General features: G+C 39.2%; 1 protein-coding gene across 1 annotated transcript in view; it reads left to right on the top strand.

Annotated features, from left to right (window-relative positions):
* TMTC2 (transmembrane O-mannosyltransferase targeting cadherins 2) overlaps positions 1 to 20,718 on the top strand; it is a 267,707-nt gene that overhangs the window by 139,920 nt on the left and 107,069 nt on the right. Inside the window, exon 3 of the mRNA XM_075150599.1 lies at positions 18,431 to 19,259. Within this exon, the coding sequence (XP_075006700.1) occupies positions 18,431 to 19,259 (829 nt within the window). The remainder of the gene's footprint in view (positions 1 to 18,430; positions 19,260 to 20,718) is intronic.

Raw genomic sequence — 20,718 nt, forward strand, 5'->3', positions numbered from 1 at the left:
ACGGGGAAACTAATCATTGCATTGCATGCAGAATCGATCAACTTTGAGAAAAGAAAATGACAATCTTAGGAAGACAATATCTATATGGTCTGGGGTCTGTCATAACAAATACAGATTGGAATGTGGAAATTCTAGTTTTCTCTTGAAAAGGAGGGCATCTCCATGATTCTGGAAAGTCACTGAGCAAAAGGAAGGGAAATACATTGTTTTCTAAAAAAAGGTCCAACTGCCTAGTTCTTCCATTTGTGAATTTGAGACTGGAGTAAGGTTTCTAAGAAACTAAATTTGGCATTTTTTAGAGACTAGCCTAGACATAACTTCACCCAGAGTGTTGGTTTCTGTGGAGTCCATGCTTAAGGCATTTCACTTTCAATCATTTAAGATGTTGATGCTTCCAAGCTGGTAGGTGATTAAAAACGCAGTCACTGGAGTTTTCAGCATTATGATGTTTTTATTGCTTTCATAATTTTCATTATTTTAATATTAGAAACATTAATCTCAGAAATCACCTCAGACAAGCAACCTAGCAATTCTGAAATAGTTTGTTTCAGAGAAGTACAAATACCACTACAGGGTAGTCTTTACAGTTTAGTTCCTATTTAGATGTGAATTGTGGAAGATGTAATTTTTAATAACTGGAAAAATGTCAAGGTCCCTTCAGAGGGACTCCTGAAAAATTTAGCAGTTGTCATTTCTGTCCCTGTATGTATTTTGGTTAATAATTTTTATGTTCTTGTGCAGATAAGAAAGAATTTTAATGAAACTTGGAGGTATGTAATTTAAAAATGTTAGCCTTTTCAGTCAAATTTTTCATCACTAAAATGAATATTGCTAGCCAGATAAATCCATGCCTGAGTACTCCTAGTCTTTAAAGGTTATCCTAATTTTTTCTCTAAGCAAGGTCAAGAAATGTATTTGCTGCATTGATTGGCAAAGTTGAGAAATGCGTAAATGATTAACAACTTCTGACTTTTTTGCAGCCTAGTTGCTCTCTTGAAAATCAATTGAGCGTGGTCAGTCCCTTTCTGTGAAATCTCAGGATGCAAAATGCTAAAATATCGCAGGTAGCCTGCGATGCTGATTCCTCCTGAGCCAGAATTCTATGCAGAAAAAGGAGTTTGGAATTCATTACATGGAAATTAGTCACGTCCTCATTAGGCAATTGGAAGAAAAAATAACAGAATATAAATCCTTGACACACCAAAGGATGTATGTGCCACAGTGTCTGCCCCACCCACAAAGGGAGGTATATTAAAAATAAATAAATTTAAAAAAAAAAATATATGCACTGTTGGCTAGGAGTCCTGGCACTTTATTACAAGTTGTAGTAGTCCTCTTTAAGTCTTTTTCTCTTTTCCCCCTAGGTCTCCTATAGTCTCCGCTGAACCATTTTTTGCAGTGACTGCATGGGTTTATAGCTTAGTAGGTGGAGGGGAGCTGACAGCAGGAGAATCGCATCATGTTAAGTCCTGTGGTTACTTCTGTTGTACCCACTCAGCATAGGCAGAGTTTGGGTCTATTTTAAAAGACTGAGACCTAGCAAATTGGACTTGCTGGCAGCCACTCTGATAGCAGATATTTGCAAGTTCAAAGACAAGGAGAAGAGAGAAAACAGAAGGAAGAGGAGTCACAGAAGAGGTTCTCAAACGAAGGAAGTTGTCTTTCTGGTTTTGTTATCACGTTCAAATTTATTTCAGTCTCTTTTCCTTTGCTTTGCAATTTATTTTGAATAGCTGTATTATTGAAGATTTTTGTGCACCCTTCTACTCCACTCCCCATTTTTTTCAAATCATACCTTTCTCTTTGGGAAAGGAAAAGATAAGAACTTGAATTTCTTCTTATTTTAACCCATTACTGTTCCCCTTTATCTCTGTGTCATAGAATCATAGAATCATTTAGGTTGAAAAGGACCTTTAAGATCATCAAGTCCAACCGTTAACCTAGCACTGCCAGGTCCACCACTAAACCATGTCCCTAAGCACCACATCTACATGTCTTTTAAATACCTCCAGGGATGGTGACTCTACCACTTCCCTGGGCAGCCTGTTCCAGTGCTTGACAACCCTTTTGGTGAAGAAATTTTTCCTAATATCCAATCTAACCCGCCCCGGTGCAACTTGAGGCTGTTTCCTCTCGTCCTATCGCTTGTTGCTTGGGAGAAGAGACCGACACCCACCTGGCTACAACCTCCTTTCAGGTAGTTGTAGAGCGCGATGAGGTCTCCCTTGAGCCTCCTTTTCTCCAGGCTCAGTTCCCTCAGCTGTTCCTCATAAGACTTTGTTCTCCAGACTCTTCACCAGCTTCGTTGCTCTTCTTTGTACATGCTCCAGCATCTCAATGTGTTTCTTGTAGTGAGGGCCCAAGACTGAACACAATATTCGAGATGCGGCCTCACCAGTGCCAGGTACAGGGGGATGATCACTTCCCTGGCCACACTACTTCTGTTACAAGTGTCATCGCTCCTTTCTTCTCTTGGTTTCTGATCTTTGTTTCTCTCTTTTAAATTATCTCCAACTTCTGAGATTTCCTTCCATTCCCATCATATTTATAGCTTTTTACCCCGCTTTTTACCCTCACTAAAGCAAAAACAGCTGTCCGAAATTTCCCTGTTCAATATTATTTTATTTTAAGGGAAAGGGAATTCTGGGATTATTTTCGTCATTCCTGTGTGAGGCAAGAATTTGATAGAAGTGCTGTGCTGTGTATAAAGAAGACAGCAAATTCCTAGTGTCTTTTAGTTGTGTTGTGCTAAAAGCCTCATTTCTGCTTTGCACACTTTAGCTGAAAACTATGCAGTGATAAAGAGACTTTGGTAGCTAAAATTTCCCTCACTTCTCTAGACTTCTTTCTTCCTTAATAGCAAACAGCACTAGTATAATTGTCACTGGGTTGGTAAAAAAATATAACAAACTTTATTGGAAGGGGGTAATATCTTTCATTAGACTAGCTGTCCATTTTTGGCCTATTTTTTCCAATTGTAACATCTATGTTTTTCTAGCTATGCTGCTTGCTCTAATAAAAGATGCTGTCTCTCCCTTCATACCTCGCTTCATTCATATGTAAGAACAATAAGTCTTTTGTCTTTTTTCTTAGTGGGATTCTGGCAAACAAGGTAACTGATGATGGTACAAAACTGATTAATTCTTTCAAGTCAATTTCTTTGTAGTAGGATAGTAACTGAAATTGTCAGCTAAAGGCTACAACCTCAATTAGCTGAACTTGCTCTATATCTGTGTACCTGAATATTTAAATCATAAAATTCTGGAAGAATAGGTAGATGATATTGTACTTGGGCTTCCCAGGACGCAGTGTTGGGTCATAGTAGATTTTTCAAGACGTTAGACATAAAGGTGGACACCACCATTTCCAAAGGCACCGTTGCATTTCAGTGTAGTATCATAGGATCCTAGAATAGCTTGGGTTTGAAGGGACCTCCAAAGATCATCTAGTCCAACCCCCCTGCAACGAGCAGGGACATCTTCAACTAGATCAGGTTGCTCAGAGCCCCATCCAACCTGACCTTGAATGTTTCCAGGGATGGGGCATCTACCACCTCTCTGGGCAACCTGTTCCAGTGTTTCACCACCCTCATAAAAAATTTCTTCCTCATATGTAGTCTGAACCTACCCTCCTTTAGTTTAAAACCATTAGCTCTTGTCCTTTTACTACAGGCCATACTAAAAAGTCTGTCCCCGTCTTTCTTATAAGCCCCCTCTAAGTATTGAAAGGTCTTGCCGAAGCCTTCTCTTCTCCAGGCTAAACAACCCCAACTCTCTCAGCCTTTCTTCATAGGAGAGGTGTTCCATCCCTCTGATAATTTCTGTGGCCCTCCTCTGGACCCTCTCCAATAGGTCCATGTCTTTCCTGTACTGGGGACCCCAGAACTGGATGCAGTACTCCATGTCAGAACTGGTGATAGAAGCAGTGTCTTGATCTGCTAATCAGGTGCATTTCATCATAGTACTTGTAACAAAACTTTGGAAGAATGTCCACTTTTTGGAGTTATTTGAGGATAACTATTCCATCTATGAGGGAGAGAGGGAGTTTCAGAGGGAGTCTTAAGGTGCTTTTGACAGGAGAATGATGAGCTGATGATGGATCTGTGGGTTTGGCAGATGGTTTGAAGCACAGACAAAACACTAGCAGTGAAGTTCATCTTACTGTCTGAAGATTATCAAGGAGCTGAAGATGCGCATGCTTCCAAGGGATAAGAAAATATGTCACAGAACTTTTTGCAAGACTAAGGAGTTTGGATCTTTACTAGCATGACATCTGGGTAACTTATGTACTGACCTTGAAAACAAACACTTGTGTAGAATGGGCATTCTTAAGACTGCCAGGCAGGAGGGAATTTTGTGGCCATGTGCCCTGGTTTCAGCTGGGATAGTGTTAACTTTCTAGTAGCTGGGGGGTGCTGTGTTTTGGGTTTGGTATGAGAGGATTGTTGATGACCCATTGGTGTTTTGGTTCTTGTTGAGTGGTGCTTGCACTGGGGCCTTTTTGGCCTCCCATGCTCTGCCAGGTGCACAGGAAGCTGGTGGGGGGAGCATAGCTGTGGCGGTTGACCCAGCTGGCCAATGGGGTATTCCATACCATGTGATGTCATGCTCAGTATATAAACTAGGAGGCATGGTCCCAGAAAGCGGGGGGGAGCTCTCGGGGTTCGGGATGGAATGGGCGTTGGTCCGGCGGGTGGTGAGCAGTTGCATTGTGCATCGACAGCTTTGTATAGTCTATTATTGTTGTTGTTATCATTATTATTACTACTGTTCTACTTTGTTTTATTTCAATTATTAAACTGTTTTTATCTCAACCCATGAGTTTTCCTACTTGTGCCCTCCCGATTCTCTCCCCCATCCTACCGGAGCCGGGGGGTGAGCGAGCAGCTGTGTGGTGTTTAGTTGCTGGCTGGGGTTAAACCACGACACCAAGTAGTGCTTCTTTGTGCATGATAGCTCAAAGACTTCTTGTTTTAATGTAAGTTAATGTATCTTATATTTAGTGGAATTTTTTTTTTTCCCCAAGACTTACTAAAATGAAATGTTACTACTTAAGGTATAATAGTTGTAACTGCTCTCATGTAAGTATTATCATTAAAAGTCGCAGTTTGCTGAAGAAGCAGGGATGTGTGTGTGTTTTGCTACAATGCATGTCAAGAGTGCAGCTGTCCTGATATTCTTGGAAGTCCTGGTTTGATAGGCATCTTTGGTAGCAGTCATGGCTTAACAAAGTCGCACCGTTTCCTTCAGCTTTCCACCCCCATATGCTGTTCCCTCCGTTGGGCTGTCACTTTGTGCAAGGAACTGATCACCCTGAAAACCATAAGAAAACAAATAAACAAAACTTCCTAAAGTAGCATTGTTATCTAAATCCTCATATTGTGAAGAAGCCACAGTCTAAATTTACTAGTTAGAAAATAAATGTGGTTTGAGTGTTAGTCCAGTTATGCCTGCATTTTGATTTTAAGAAGTCTGGCATATTCTGCTCCATCGTCTTCTCCTTCCCATTGCCATCCTTCATTAGCAAACTCAATAATGTAATCGGAAAGCTAGGTGATTGATTTCTAACATGCAAAGCCCTTATGTGCCCAATTTGTGCATGAAGATTATGGCATATGGGTTACTGAATTTTTTTTAAAAACAAAAAAACATTATTGGGGACTGGATGTAGCTTTTATCTGGACTGGATTAAGGGGAGGGACTCAGATTTGTGTACAATTGAATTTGGGTCACCAGCATGCTTAGTGCTCCCCTGAAGGGGAGAGTGCTGTAAGGAGGCAGGTAACTGCCACAGGCTTCTGCTGAATTTGTTAAGGAAAGTTACCTCTCTGTTCTTTTGTTGCTGCTTTGCCAGCCGGTGTCTTGCTTCAGGGCACAATTTTTTTCTTGTTTGCACTATGGAGTGCCTGACCTTAGGCAAACTAGTTTAGTTCACTAAACCTTGCTAACTTTTTTATACTGAATTATGTTGATTTGCTAATCTGCAAATCTGTGTTTTACATTAGAAAGCGCTTATTAAAAACAAGCCAAAAGCTCAAAATAGGAACAGCTTTGAGGATTTTTATTTTGATGGTTTTACTGTAGCAGAAATGTTCAGTGATGTGGGTGTCTGCATAATGTAACACATCCTCTTCCAAATCCTGCCTTTTTTGAATTCTCAAAGAAATCCCACACTCATTAAGTAGCTTTCTGTTATGATAACTTGGAGAGAGAACTGCTGTACTTCGGCCATCCCACTGAGTGAAGTCTCATTATAAATCATCCCTTTATGGCTCCAAAATGCTGTGCTTCCAAACTTCACTCGTTAATGAGACTGCAATGAATTTCGTAATGGCTGGCTTTTTCCACCGGAGCCAATGCTCAGGAAAGACTGTTGTGTTTATTTCCTTGATGCCCGAAACACGTTTGCAATGCATTGGACATACAAACCAGGAATTAATAAGGAAGGCTCTGTGTGTGTGTGCGTGTGTGAATATGGATGAGTATGTGCAGACAAAATGATTTCCGTTTGCACCATTTTTATTTCTTCCTCCTTTGTTTCGTCCAAAAAGTGGAGAAGCTTATTTAAAACAAATGTTTTGATAATGGTACTGTATGTTTTTAACAAAAAATACGTATCTTAGTTTCTTCTAAAAGAATATAATTTTTTTCATTTCCTTCAGAGGAGCTGGATTGTTTTACAGCTAAACTGATTTGACCACAGATCATTGCCTAAGCGGGTAATACTAAAGATCTTATTTTAATCTAAACAGGATAAGGGTGCAGGCTTTCAAGTAAGTTTAATGTAATGGGTTAAGGGGCTTCAGCATACCTCTTACAGTACCAGTAACTGACCTCTTTTAAGTACTTCACCCCCTAATAGTTTGGTTGAGAAGTATCTTGATATTGGTTCACAGGAGATTGCCAGCTGCCTCATTTCTTCACATTAGCTTAATGGAGAGTAATGAGTCACCGTGTCAATTACAGTCCCATGACATGAAGTAAATTTTGTCATCCATATCTTGCTTCACCATTTTTTATCTCTCTTTATTTGCATTATTAAGGATTTGGTTTTGCATTACTGAGGTCAGTAATTGTTTTACCTTTAACTCTGTTTGGATCAGACCCTGGTAATACAGTTCGTATTTTTAAAAAGGTTATGCTTAAATATTCTTTTAAATATCCCTTAAAAAGGTATCTAGACTAAGGGGAAAAAAAAACCACTAATTTTTTTTTTTTAAATTATTTTCTTCATATTTCATGTGTAGGGAAACAAGGTAGGGGACATCCCATTCAAGGTATTCTATTATTTTTATCAAACATACTTTTGAGGAAGTTTTCTGTTGAAGTGTTTGCAGTTTTTATTATTGGCTAAATATTCTTATATTTTCTATTCTTGTGATACCTTTGCAACACTTTGCTATCATTGGGTAATCATTACTTACGTAACTAGCCAGTGCTGTTTGCTGCAAAAAGTTTAATTTGTTCTCTCTGTTAATTTTCTAATAGGTATTCATTCCCATTTCTATCTAGTGTTTTCGATAGGGAATGAATAAAAAAAAAAATCCCCAGTAATTAACACAGGACATAGCAAGCTCTCTCTTCTTCAAATTAGTCTTTGAGCATAACCGATTCTATAAGAGACTAACTTGATCTAATGAAAAAGAGGAACAAATGAATTTATTATTAAAATGTTAATTTTCCCAATCTTGCTTCTCTGAGATCACAGTGTTTACTGGTCAGGTCTTACAAAGGTTGTTAATTTAATTTCTTTTATAAGTATTTTTTCCCCTCCAGTGTATTATTCTTCAAATGTCCAAGCATATATCTCCAGAATTATATTGCCAGTGCTTCATAGCCCCCTGGTTAGCTACATGGGAGGCAAGACTAGGTTAGATGACAAAGGATGCATGTCCTTCAGACTATTTGTTTGACTAGGAGTATGAGAGGAGTTCCTGTCAATATATTTGGAAACCAAGCTTTTCATCAATCATGGTGACCTACTATTTGTTAGCATTCTCTTTGAATTACCTTTCATCTGCTGTTGGTAGTGACTTTGAATCTCGAAGGTATGTAGTTCTCACTGCAAGTAACTTTTCTGAAGGCTTTAGAATCACGGAATCATAGAATCATTTAGGTTGGAAAAGACCCTTAAGATCATCGAGTCCAACTGTAAACCTAATACTGCCAAGTCCCACTAAACCATGTCCCTAAGTGTCACATCTACACGTCTTTTAAATACCTCCAGGGATGGTTAAGTCAACCACTTTCCCTGGGCAGCCTGTTCCAGTGCTTGACAACCCTTTTGGTGAAGAAGATATCCAATCTAAACATCCCCTGGCACAACTTCAGGCCGTTTCCTCTAATCCTATCACTTGTTACTTGGGAGAAGAGACCGACACCCACCTCGCTACAACCTCCTTTCAGGTAGTTGTAAGCCCTACTTTCTGCAATGACAGATAGTCATTGCTGCATTGCCTTTAGCTTCTCCAGTTCTTTGTGGTTCCCATTGTTTGAAACATGATGCTATTGTAGCATAGAATAAGTAGAAATTATACAGAGAGTGCGTCCAAACCATAGGAGACGTCCTTTAGGCTGTTATTTATAATATGCACTAAATCTGAAATAAATGACTAGTAGGTGGCTGACACTGTGAAATTTATTACTACTTCTAAAGGTACTGACTTCAAGCATAACAGTTGCACTGCTTATGAGTGTTTTCAGCCATCCTCTTGTACCACCTCATAAATAAATATATTTTGTGGATGGGTATAGAAGGGGGGTGAGTTTTTTTTAAATAATTTTTTTAGTCACAACATAGCCTGTATTCAGTTTGTTACACAAATAGGTTCTGAGTCTCTTAACAAATTTTTTTCCCTATCTTGCTGAGCCAGTAGAATCTGAAAATAAAATATCTGCTCCAAAACCAGCTTTAAGTATTCTTTTTTCCAAAAGAAATAAGTGACTACTTGTATGATCTTAAGTGAATCTTTCTTGATAAAATAAAACGCCTTCTGAGTTGATAAGCAGGTTCTGTATTTCACGTGGACTTTCAATATTACCTGTGTTTCTCTTTGAAAATGTTGTAGGCTTTTAAGCTTTGCTAGAAGAATTACAATTAGAGTGTTCAAATTTGTAATATGTTTTCTTTGTTATGAATATAACAAAGTTTCAAGATCACTTTGTTGCTTGTTCTTTTGCTGTATTTTAAAGGTACAAATAAAACAAACAAAACACCTCAATTTTTCAGTTGGCAAAGGGAAAAACAAAAAAACAGATAAGATGCTGGTTGTTATTCACTGTAGGAACTGACTTTTGGAGCTTGATGGGCTTTCAACTGATGGATTTCTATTACACCTAGATAGGTTGTTCTGTCAAAACTAGAACCAACTTGCTATTTATCCCATGTACAGAAATTGGTTATTGATGACTTCCTTCTACTGGATTGATAAAGTTGCTTAGTCATTGCTAGAGGCTTAATCTGGGATTGAATGACATTTTTCCTCATAAAATCCATTTCTATTTGCATTAGTCAGTTAAAAAGTGTGTGTCTATTTACATTCTTATAGTGTGTGTTTTTCTCCCACTGCATATTAAACTAACTTTTAGGCTTTAATTTTCCTTTATTGCCATTCTATTAGCGTAGGAAATGTGAAATGTGCCATAATAATTTTTGGCAGTAGGTTTATAGGTAGGATTGCAGTATGTGCTCTAAGAGCCTACTTTGCTTCCTTTTTTTTCTTAAGCATGCCTGTACGTTGCACAAAAGAGCAGAACAAACTTTCTTTAGAAGAAAAAATGTATATCCATGTGTTCAGGTGAGGAGGGCTTTAATAAGTTGCCAACACTTCGTACAAGATAAGTAGTTTGAAAGCATTGTTAAGTCAGATTTATTTAATATGGTGTAGGAGATACAAATGATATGGTGGGCCTCAGCCTTGGCTACTCTTCTTCAGGTGTGTTCATTACTCAAGAAGACAGCCTGGCTATACAGCAGGTACAGCCTTTGCCTTCCCAGTAGGACGCGGGCAAAACTTTCTTTCTCCCTTGGGGCTCTGCAGGCCTACTCATCAAGTTGCTCAAGCCTAGTGCTGAGCCGTGCTGCCCACCTCAACCATGCCACTCATCTCTGAGATTGTCCCGCTGCTTTGTAGTCCACGCGGCAGCTGCGAACTGGTGCTCTTTTACACAGCTGGAATTTTCCCTTGGTTCCCTTTGAACTTATATGAATTGCTCTGTCACCTTATGTGGTTGTGTGTGCTAGCTGGGTTTCTTAGCATGTTGATAATAAGAGTTTTTAAAAATTTCAAGCATGTTTTTGCCTCATTATGTATGCTGTTAGCTTTTTGCAGAGTCTTACTTGGATTATTTACTTTTACTCTTTTTTCCTTAACTTCTTTTTTATATCTTCTATGTTATCAAGAAGTTATAACATTATAGTGCCAACTTTTTGAGTCAGTATTGCTGTTAGCATTCTTGCTTGGTGAGCTGGAAATGTGGCCATTAACTGGTGTAAATTGCTGACAAGAATGGCACTATTCTACCAACAGAAAGCTTGAATAATAATAATAATTATTACTATTATTATTACTTTTATAGCAAATAGAAACCAATATTTGTTGTTTGATGTTGCGATAAAGGTCTTCCTATGTGGTTTATTTTTATTTTTGCAACATCATGTATGCCTATATCTGGGGGTAGAAGGATGCTTATGGAGAAGATGAGGAGGGCAGAAGAGGAAATGTAGCAAGGAAAAAAATGTAGTTTTTACATTATAGTGGCCAGGTTAGACATAATTCCTTGAGTCTCCCAGATTGTTTTTTATTAATATTTTCTTTGCTTTTTTTTTTTAAATTTATTTTGCAGAAGTATTTATACACAGTAGTTTTTAAGAAATGTGGTCTAGGATGAGAAAATGTCTTAAGGGCAGAGATGGGCAGAAATCATCTTTAAACTGATGGATACATGAATGAAAATCATTATTATGTAAGATTGAGGGGTTGTTTATTACAGAAAATGGCATGGATTTGCACATTTGCACAATTGGGTTAAAAAAGAAGTGTTAGTTTGTAAGAGGTGGATTTTAGAAATGTTCAGAAGATGCTAATGTGACTGGAGGAACAAAACACGAGGATCATATTAACTAACATTTTGCCCGAGTTGGAGGGAAGTGAAACAAATGTTAAGACAAAATAGGATTGCAAAGAAGTTCTAGTACTTAATGCAGAAATGGCCAGAGCATGGATGGGTTATACTTTAAAAGGTCACAAAGAGAGAAAAGTATGCTTCTTTTCAGTAGAAATGCTGACGATAGTGTTACGGTAATCAGAGGAAGTTATGCCCAGAAGTTACGTCAAGAGGCTGTACAGTGCATCATTCTGTCCCTAAAACAGGACTGACAATACTTCTGTTTTTCCCACAAGTTACACGTTTAGTTTATTCTTAAAGGCAGCATAAAGCCATAGAGCTAACCACCATGGCAAATTTTTCCAGCGCATCCCTTTATGCATCCCTTTATCAAGCAGTGGAAAGCTTGATCTCTTCATAGCTGACCTGAATCTTCCTTTCTTGAACTGAAGCTTATTGTTCTTATCCTTTGGACATGGATATAGATAGCAGATTATTCCTTTCCTGTTTGCAGCAGTCGTTTATGTACTAGAAGGCAGCTGTCATGTCTAAATAGCTTATGTTCTTTATTTTTTCCTCATGGGACATGTTTTTCTATATCACTAATCGGTCTCACTCCCCTCCTCTGACCTCTCTCCAGCTCCTCCATTTATTTCTGGAAGTTCTGTGCTGGAACCAGACACTTTTAGGATTTACTAGTATTGAGAAGAGTGGAAGGATTACTTCACATGTCTTGAAGGGTGTGCTTTCATCTGTAGTGTCAGTACAGTGTTTACCTTTTTCGCAGTGGTTTAAAAGAGTTCCTTGTGATCTGTGATAATCCCTGATGCTTCTCTGAAGAAGAGTCAGCTACTTGTTCCACATCTCATACTTGTGTAGCTTTAAGCAGTCAGAGTTGCCCCTGCCTTTTATACAGGATTATTTTTCTGAACATTTCTCTTTTTTCAAGATCATTTTGAATTTCAGGTCTGTCTTCCAACATACTTGCATGTTCAGTGAGCTCTCAGCATTTTGGCTAGTGCAGAAACTACAGCACACTTCCTTCACTGCAAAACCTTTCAAATCATAGAATCATTTAGGTTGGGAAAGCCCTTTAAGATTATAGAGTCCAACTGTAAACCTAACACTGCCAAGTCCACCACTAAACCATGTCCCTAAGCACCACATCTACACGTCTTTTAAATACCTCCAGGGATGGTGACTCAACCACTTCCCTGGGCAGCCTGTTCCAATGCTTGACAACACTTTTGGTGACGAAATTTTTCCTAATATCCAATCTAAACACCCCCCCCCCCCCCGGTGCAAGTTGAGGCTATTTCCTCTCATCCTATCGCTAGTTACTTGGCAGAAGAGACCAACCCACCTGGCTACAACCTCCTTTCAGGTAGTTGTAGAGAACGATAAGGTCTCCCCTCAGCCTCCTCTTCTCCAGGCTAAACAACCCCAGTTCCCTTCGTTGCACTTCTTTGGACACACTCCAGCATCTCAATGTCTTTCTTGTAGTGGGGGGCCCAAAACTGAACACAGTATCCGAGGTGCGGCCTCACCAGTGCCGGGTACGGGGCATGATCACTTCCCTAGTCCTGCTGGCCACACTATTTCTGATACAGGCCAGGATGCCGTTGGCCTTCCTGGCCATCTGGGCACACTGCCGGCTCATGTTCAGCCGGCTGTCAACCAGCACCCCCAGGTCCTTTTCCTCTGGGCAGCTTTCCAGCCACTACTTCCCCAAGCCTGTAGTGTTGCAAGGGGTTGTTGTGACCCAAGTGCAGGACCCAAATGATATGATGCTTTTTAAATGAAATGAAGGTATGACTGTTGGACCACCTATCAACCTGTGCACTGGTAATAGTAGTGCTGGACAGCATTCCTGAGCAGTCTGGCAGTTCAGGAACATCTTTTGGTCCCAGGGGGCTTCTAACCTCCTGTGTTAAGTTCTTGCTGCTGCAGATAGATGGATTAACCCTAGGTAGATATCCATGGCATCAGCATTGTCATGCTGCATTTGGCTGTGTAGACTTATCCTCAGAGAGAGCCTTCTCTGTTGCACTGATCATGCTCACAGATTTACCAAGCTAATGTAGTCCCTTCTGCTCTTGTACTACCTCCAGTCATTCATACAGTTTCTGCTCTTAATGCAATTTACCTTTTCCCCTGTAGTCTTTATAACTCTTTTTTCAGCTGAGAGGTTAGAGGGTTTGGTTTTTTTTTTTAATTTAAAGATTCATATTAAAGAATTAAAGATTTTAGAGGAAGACTTTGGGCAATTTTAAAAGCCAGTATTTATAACTAAATTTAAATGTCAAGTCAACAGCAATAAGGACTGCTTAGCTTGTGCTACTTGCTAATTACGATAAAAATATATACATATAATCTTCAGCTCTTTTATGAATGCACTGACTTCCTTGTTGAGGAAGAATTGTGTGGGTTCATAAGACTGGAAGTAAATGTCATTTAATATGTACAGTTGGTCACAATATTGGATAAGCTATAGACAGAGTTCCAACTCAGAGGAAGACCAGACCTTCAGGCCAGCTGTTGTTGTATCACCAATGTAAAGGAGTGAACCTCATTTAGTGGGTCATGCAAGCAGGAACAAACTGGGCAGGTGGAGAGGGAGTGGTAAAGGCCACTTCCAGCTCAGTACTACGACCCAGCAGGGGTTGTGGCAAATAGCTTTGGTGTGGATACGTTTTGAACTCTAGTTCAGCTCAAACTTGGTTGAGCTGTGATCCAGGAGCCTCTACCTACCGTGAAAACAAGATACTGTCAGTTTAGTGATTTGGCAGTGTTTTGCTACTTTGGGAAGCCCCAGTTCTCAAGCCAACACATTTTCAAGGAGCTCTAAGTTGGAAGAGAAACTCCCATGAGTAATGCCTGGTGACTTATTCACTTTCTTTTCTGCATTTCCTGAGTTCTAAAAATATCATTTTATGTGTGGTTAGCCCCGGTGATTTTGATATCGGGACTGTCTTGACCATGTGCCATATTTAATGCTGCTTTGTGAAATGGACAAGATGAGGCTAAAAGAATAGTGTCTTTTAAAAATGCTTTGGGTACTGCTTAGGTGATGACTGAGCTTTGGCAGGGGCTGCCCAATCAAGAAATCTGCTGCAGTGCCTTATTTAAGAGCAGTATAATGGAGTGAGGAATTAGGATTTAATGCAACGGAAATGTGCAATGTGGGTGGGTCATGCAGATGGATTTTGGTAGGGAGATGAAAAAGGTTTCTGCAGTCACAAACACTAAAATTGCAGTGGTGGTACTTGACTGTTAGCAGGCAGGAGAGATGTTAAATCTGATCTAAATCAGTGCTCATTTTTTCCCCAGATGAAAATGACTACTTATGAAAGGCTAGAGGATTTATGGGGGTGTCAAAACATATGGCAGATGGGTTGGATTAGGACTCATGAGTATAGTAATCCAAATCCTTTCTGCCAAGCATTACAGAGGATCTTTTCCTGCTGCTGGGCTACAGTAAATGTGCACAGTCAGAGGAGCACAGGCTGTCAGGAGGCTGAGAGGAAAGGTTGCTAGTGAAAGTCCTTGTCTGAGCAGAGTTCATTTTGAAAGCACTCTATTTGCATGCAGAAGTCTACTGGGGAACTGATTATGTTATTTAATTTTAATAAATTGCTGTAACCAGGTTTTTTTTTTCCTGTGGTTTACTATACAAAGCCTGGAAGAAAGTAAAGCCAAACGTGAGCCAAACCTTTCTAATTATCTCTGACTATATTAGTACAGAGGGGTAAAAGCTGTGCAAAAGTCATGAGTGTTGAGAGAGGTAAAAAGGGGAATGAATCTGTCATTCCCTTTGTGAGCCAGTGCTATCTATGTGTGTGTTTTTTTTTTTTTTAAAAAAAAAAAGCATCCTACTTTAAGTTTTTATGACTGTTGTGGTTTAATCCTGACCAGCAACTAAGCACCACAGAGCCGCTCTCTCACTCTCCCCCAGTGGGATGGGGGGGAGAATCGGAAGAGTAAAAGTGAGAAAACTCACTGGTTGAGATAAGGACAGTTTAATAAGTAAAGCAAAAGCCGCACGCACAAGCAAAGCAAAACAAGGAATTCATTCACCACTTCCCATTGGCAGGCAGGTGTTCAGACATCCCCAGGAAAGCAGGGCTCCATCACGCGTAACGGTGACTTGGGAAGACAAACGCCATCACTCCGAACGTCCCCCCTTCCTTCTTCTTCCCCCAGCTTTATATGCTGAGCTTGACGTCCTCTGGTATGGAATATCCCTTTGGTCAGTTGGGGTCAGCTGTCCTAGCTGTGTCCCTTCAAACTTCTTGTGCACCCCCAGCCTGCTCGCTGGTGGGATGGTGTGAGAAGCAGAAAAGCCCTCGACTCTGTGTAAGCACTGCTCAGCAATAACGAAAACATCTCTGTGTTCTCAACACTGTTTTCAGCACAAATCCAAAACATAGCCCCATACTAGCTACTATGAAGAAAATTAACTCTAACCCCGCCAAAACCAGCACAATGATAGAAATTTAAGTGTTAGGGAGGATTTAGTTTTTGTTTTAGACTAAACCCAGAGGCTCTCCTTTGAAATCTGAAAATTTACGATGGTTCGTCAGTGTTACACAGGTTATTGATAGCTGTAGTTAATGTGTAGTTAATTTTCAAAAGAGGTAAAGCTACATGGGCTTTTGAAAAGACCCATGTCTGAAAAAGTTTCTGGGGAAGGATGCCCTGTAGCCAGTTAATTAAGCTAAAGAATCCACCAGAGCTCCTTCTCTAGTTAACTGTTATTTTACAGCATGATAAATGGATATGCTGGTTAGGAAAATCACCTACCAGGATACTTCTGAACTCCACAAGTGAATCCTTAGGTATTTCATTTGACACTGGTGTAAAATGTTTAAAAAGAAATTTGAAAAAGTATTGTTAAAGCATGAAACACAATACTGTATATAGATATGTTGTGTTCTTTGTAGAACTAAGTAGTGTGAAGATCCAGACTTTACAGATCTTATATTTAAGCTTAAAAGGGAGGCTGCAAATAGTTACTCCAGCAGTGAGGATGGATTAGCTCCGAGGTACAGATTGTTTGCATTCTAGGGCTAGGAGCAAGAGGCAAGCTTTTCATTGTTACTGTTTTACTATGTATGAAGAAGATCTGAAAGTTTTTAGCAGGTTTCTCTATTATCCACAAGGAATGGCATATCTGTTCTAGCATGGTTTTGTCAAAGAACTTTGTAACATGAACTTTCTCAGCATTTAATTGAAAAGTGCAATTGTTAGATCTTTAGGAAAGGGAGACTTTCTTCCAGTTGTTACGTAAGTATTAACAAAATAAAGCAGTTAAGCAATCCATGAAAGCTCACTTCTCATCTGTTAATCAAGTTTCACTTGCTTATTATTTGGGATGTCTTAATCTTTCAAGTGGTATATAGCCTTCCAGCAAAGACCTGCTCTGAATTTCTAATTAAAACAAGCAAGCAAATGGACAAAACCACCCATCTTCCACTTCCCAGCCTCTTTCTGTCTAAGCAGCCTCGTCTTAAGAGACTGTAGAAGGGTGAATAAAAAGAGCAAAAAAAAGGTCACATTTAACATTTGAGAGTTGTTTATATGCATGTTTGAAGGAATCAAGTTTGAAAATAATTGAGCCAGAGGGGTGGGCAGAAAAATTTTCATGTAGCAAAATATGACGGGAACAAAAGGACAAGTTGAACCAGGGACATAAGGTTTTACTATGAGGGCATATACGCAAATCCGTGAAATCTGAATAATCTTTTTATTCCAAATATAAACTTAGGTGCGAGTTTCAGTGATAACCAGTTTACACAGCTTTATAACATTAAAAGCATTTAAACAGTCCTGGCAGGCAGAGATGAAACAGTATCTGAGATGAGTTGCGAAGTATTATCCAGCTTACAAATAAAAGTAGGTCGTTACAGTAGGCTTTCCAGGGAATATATTCATCATAAAGTGTAGATGTGGGTTTTGATTGATTTATTACCAAAAAATTGTTGATTTTCCAGGATATAGAAATGTACAAAAGTTAATAAATCAAACTGCAATTAATATGGCAAACGAAATATGTGGACTCAGGCTTTGCTTCATGTATAAAAAGTGCCAGCACTTTTTAGGTGGTTTTGATACAAGTATGTAAATACTCTCATTATAAATTTGTTTTTCCCTACTAATGCCTCCACTGAATTCTTCCATATTACCTCAAAATTGAATGAATTAATCTAACTGCGATTAAATATTTTAAACTTCACAAGGAGAAACTCTACAGAAATGTGGAAAGGAATAAATTTCTTCATGAGATAAGCAGATAAATTATGATGACTAGAACATGTCTTGTTACTGGAACATCAGTAACCTGATGGTAGAAAACTATTAATAATTGACCTAAAATGGAGCAGCATAGTCATCTGAATTTCATGATATCAAGGGGAGAGTCCCCCCACAAAGGAGAAAAATGAGCTGTTTGAAAGAAATAAGATAAAACATTCCAGCGTGAGTCCTGCTTCTGAATAACTGAGGAAACATTGAATAACCATCCCAGGAATGTGTAGTGTGAGATGGAAAAAACAGATTTAATAAAATGAAAAATGATTGATAAATAATTCTTTGTAAAAATGGGGGGAAAGATTATCAAAGTGCTTACGCTGTATCTGGAGCTATTTGGCAGTTTTTCTTTTCTCACAAAAGGCATCTGAGAAATTGAAATATAAAAATACACTTATTTTAGCTTTTACAGATTCTTCTGCAAAGAGAAAGTAATCTAAAACAGCTTTCATTTAGGGCACCCATGTAATTGAGAGCAGAACTTAAGCTCATCAGTCCTAGAAATAGGTGAGAAAATCTTGCTTCCTGATTCTCATTTAGGCAGAAGTGGTATGTTTCTGCAAGCATTTGAATAAGTAAGCGCTTTCGGATGCGGCGAGGGGGAACCCAACAATCAGCTCCAGCTGGCAAATGTTGAGTTATTCCATAAATAAATGGAGGTTCTTCGAGTTGCTAGCATGATGACATGGGTAGGTGGAGGCAGCTGTGTGCTTCACATAGTATTATTTAGATGGGTATGAAGATGTGAAAGGTTTTACAGCCCTTATTTAATATGGTGTGCTTGAAGAAAAAAACCAACATGTTGTTTGGCTGTGAGATGCAAAATGAAGTGGGGCTTTCAGTAGCAGGCAGATCTGAAGGCTCCAAATGATCACTGTAGTTAATAGGTAGGAGCTTTTCATTACCAAAAAAAAGTTGTATCAAATACTTCTCAGTTCCTTTTGTTTATAATTTACGGAATTAAACACCTGGTGTTGATTTATGCTGATGATTTGTTGTTGTTGTTGTTGTTTCAGAGGAAGAATTTGACCCTATTCTTCAGCATTGGTTTATTGACCTCCTGGGGGACTGCACTGCTGGGTGTCCGCTTATACTGGATGGGCAACAAGCCCCCCAGTTTTTCCAATTCTGACAATCCAGCAGCTGACTCAGACAGTTTTCTCACACGTACGCTGACCTTCTTTTACCTGCCAACCAAGAACCTCTGGCTGTTGCTGTGCCCAGATACCCTCAGCTTTGACTGGTCTATGGATGCCGTGCCTCTTCTGAAAGCGGTGAGCGACTGGAGGAATCTACACACTGTGGCCTTCTATGCTGGACTCCTCTTCCTTGCCTACTTTAGCTTGAAGGGCTCCAGCAATGAGAGAGAATGCAATGGGAAAACTGTAATAAACGGCAAGCAGAATGCTAATGGGCATAGCTGCCACTCAGAGATGGAGTACAAGACACTGGAGGTGAAGTCAAGCTTTGCATCAAAAGAAGAGAATGGTATAAAAAAGCATGAAATGCAGAAACTGCAGCTTCCTTCAACTGAGAACATTGTCATTCTGTCTCTGTCTTTGTTAATAGTGCCCTTTGTTCCTGCCACAAACCTATTTTTCTATGTTGGCTTTGTAATAGCAGAGCGTGTGCTGTATGTTCCTAGTATGGGCTTCTGCCTGCTGGTTACAGTAGGTGTCAGGGCCCTTTATGTCAAAGCCCAAAAGCGCTTTCTGAAGAACTTGGTTTTTTGTTCCACTGCTGCATTAATTGTTTTCTATGGACTCAAGACTGTTGTCAGGAATGGGGACTGGCAGAATGAAGAGATGCTGTATAGATCAGGGATAAAAGTAAACCCTGCTAAAGGTAATTTTTGCTCTTTATAGTGAATGTTTTATTTATTCCTATATGTCTTAGACTTTGAATTGTTTGATTTTATCAACTATATCTAAAGAGGATACTTCAGGAAATGTCCTTTAAGTTGCAATAGTATGCACATTAGTAAAAAATGAGGAAAAGCAGGAATGTGTTTTGATTAGGTGTTACAGGTTTGGCATTAACATGGAGAAAATGAGATCCTAAGGTAAGAGGATACTTTTCTTTTTCATTGATCTTAGTTCTGCATTTTGGAATTAAAGATGCATTATTACTATTGCAGACCCCACCCTAGTAATTTTTCATTTGGAGTCTGGTATCTATCACCCTAATGAAGGTTTTTCAAATGATCACCAAATGTTCTGTTCTCTATGACTACAAAATGTAAGAAATAGTAAAGGACAGCATCAGGGAGGTGCTATTTTTTTATTTCATCTGATGCAAATAACGTAATACTGCATAATAAAAATGAGGAAATGAGGTCATATTATTCAGCCTAGGAAATGACTGTAGTTCCTCCTGCATACAAGTACTGTAAAGAGTTATTGTCAAATACTTATGCCTTCCTGTTAATGTATAAATGTCAGCTATTTGTAACATTGCCCAGCTACTTCTCTCAAGGGTTGTATCTATGCTGTAATGAAATGTGACTACAGCTAGTGTAAACAACATCCAACTAGGCAGTAAACTGGCTAGTTTAGGGATCAGTAACAATGTTTAGCTGTGGCTCTGTGTTTTCAGCATATAGGGCAGATCCAGCTGGGATCCTGAATTCCATGTTGCCTGGCTGTACTGCTCTTGGCACATGAGCAAGTTGACATGAGAACGGTCAAAATACCACCTGTGAGTGCAATGTAGGCATTGACTAAACCTTCGTTATTCACAATTCATCAGAAGTGAGAAGGGATGACTTGATTTGTTTGCGTTTCTGTGAAAGAAAAAATTGACAGTGCTTGAACATATTGCACTTGAGTTTTTCCAGTTCTCTGCTCAGAAACCCATTATATGATGCAAAGTCATCTGCTGACAAAGGTATGCTTCTTGGTTAGACAGTTATATCATACCATAGTCTAAAAGCTGTGATAGTAAGAAACAAATGCAGGTGTTACTGTGAGCTGATAGGGAGTGAAAAAGTAGATTTGGCAGAAAAGGTGCCTTGCAAAGCAGCATTGTAGTAGCTTGTCAATCATCAGTCTGATCTTGTAACTCTTCTTTGTATGCTTTGTCGCCCTAGGTAAAACTATTAAACTTGTTGCTGCAGTAAGTGACTTTTTGTTAACTGTGAACAAGCACATCCCATTTCTTTTACTTTTTTTCAAAACTAGTGCAGGAGGGCAAGAAATGAAGAGGCGTAACTGAACAGCGAGACAGCACACCAGAGTGATTATGTGATGCTGTGAGACTTACCAGTTTAGTGATGATGTAAAGCTTGCATTAAAACGTTGGCATT

This window comes from Calonectris borealis, chromosome 1 (genome assembly GCF_964195595.1).
Source record: "Calonectris borealis chromosome 1, bCalBor7.hap1.2, whole genome shotgun sequence".
Lineage (NCBI taxonomy): Eukaryota > Metazoa > Chordata > Aves > Procellariiformes > Procellariidae > Calonectris > Calonectris borealis.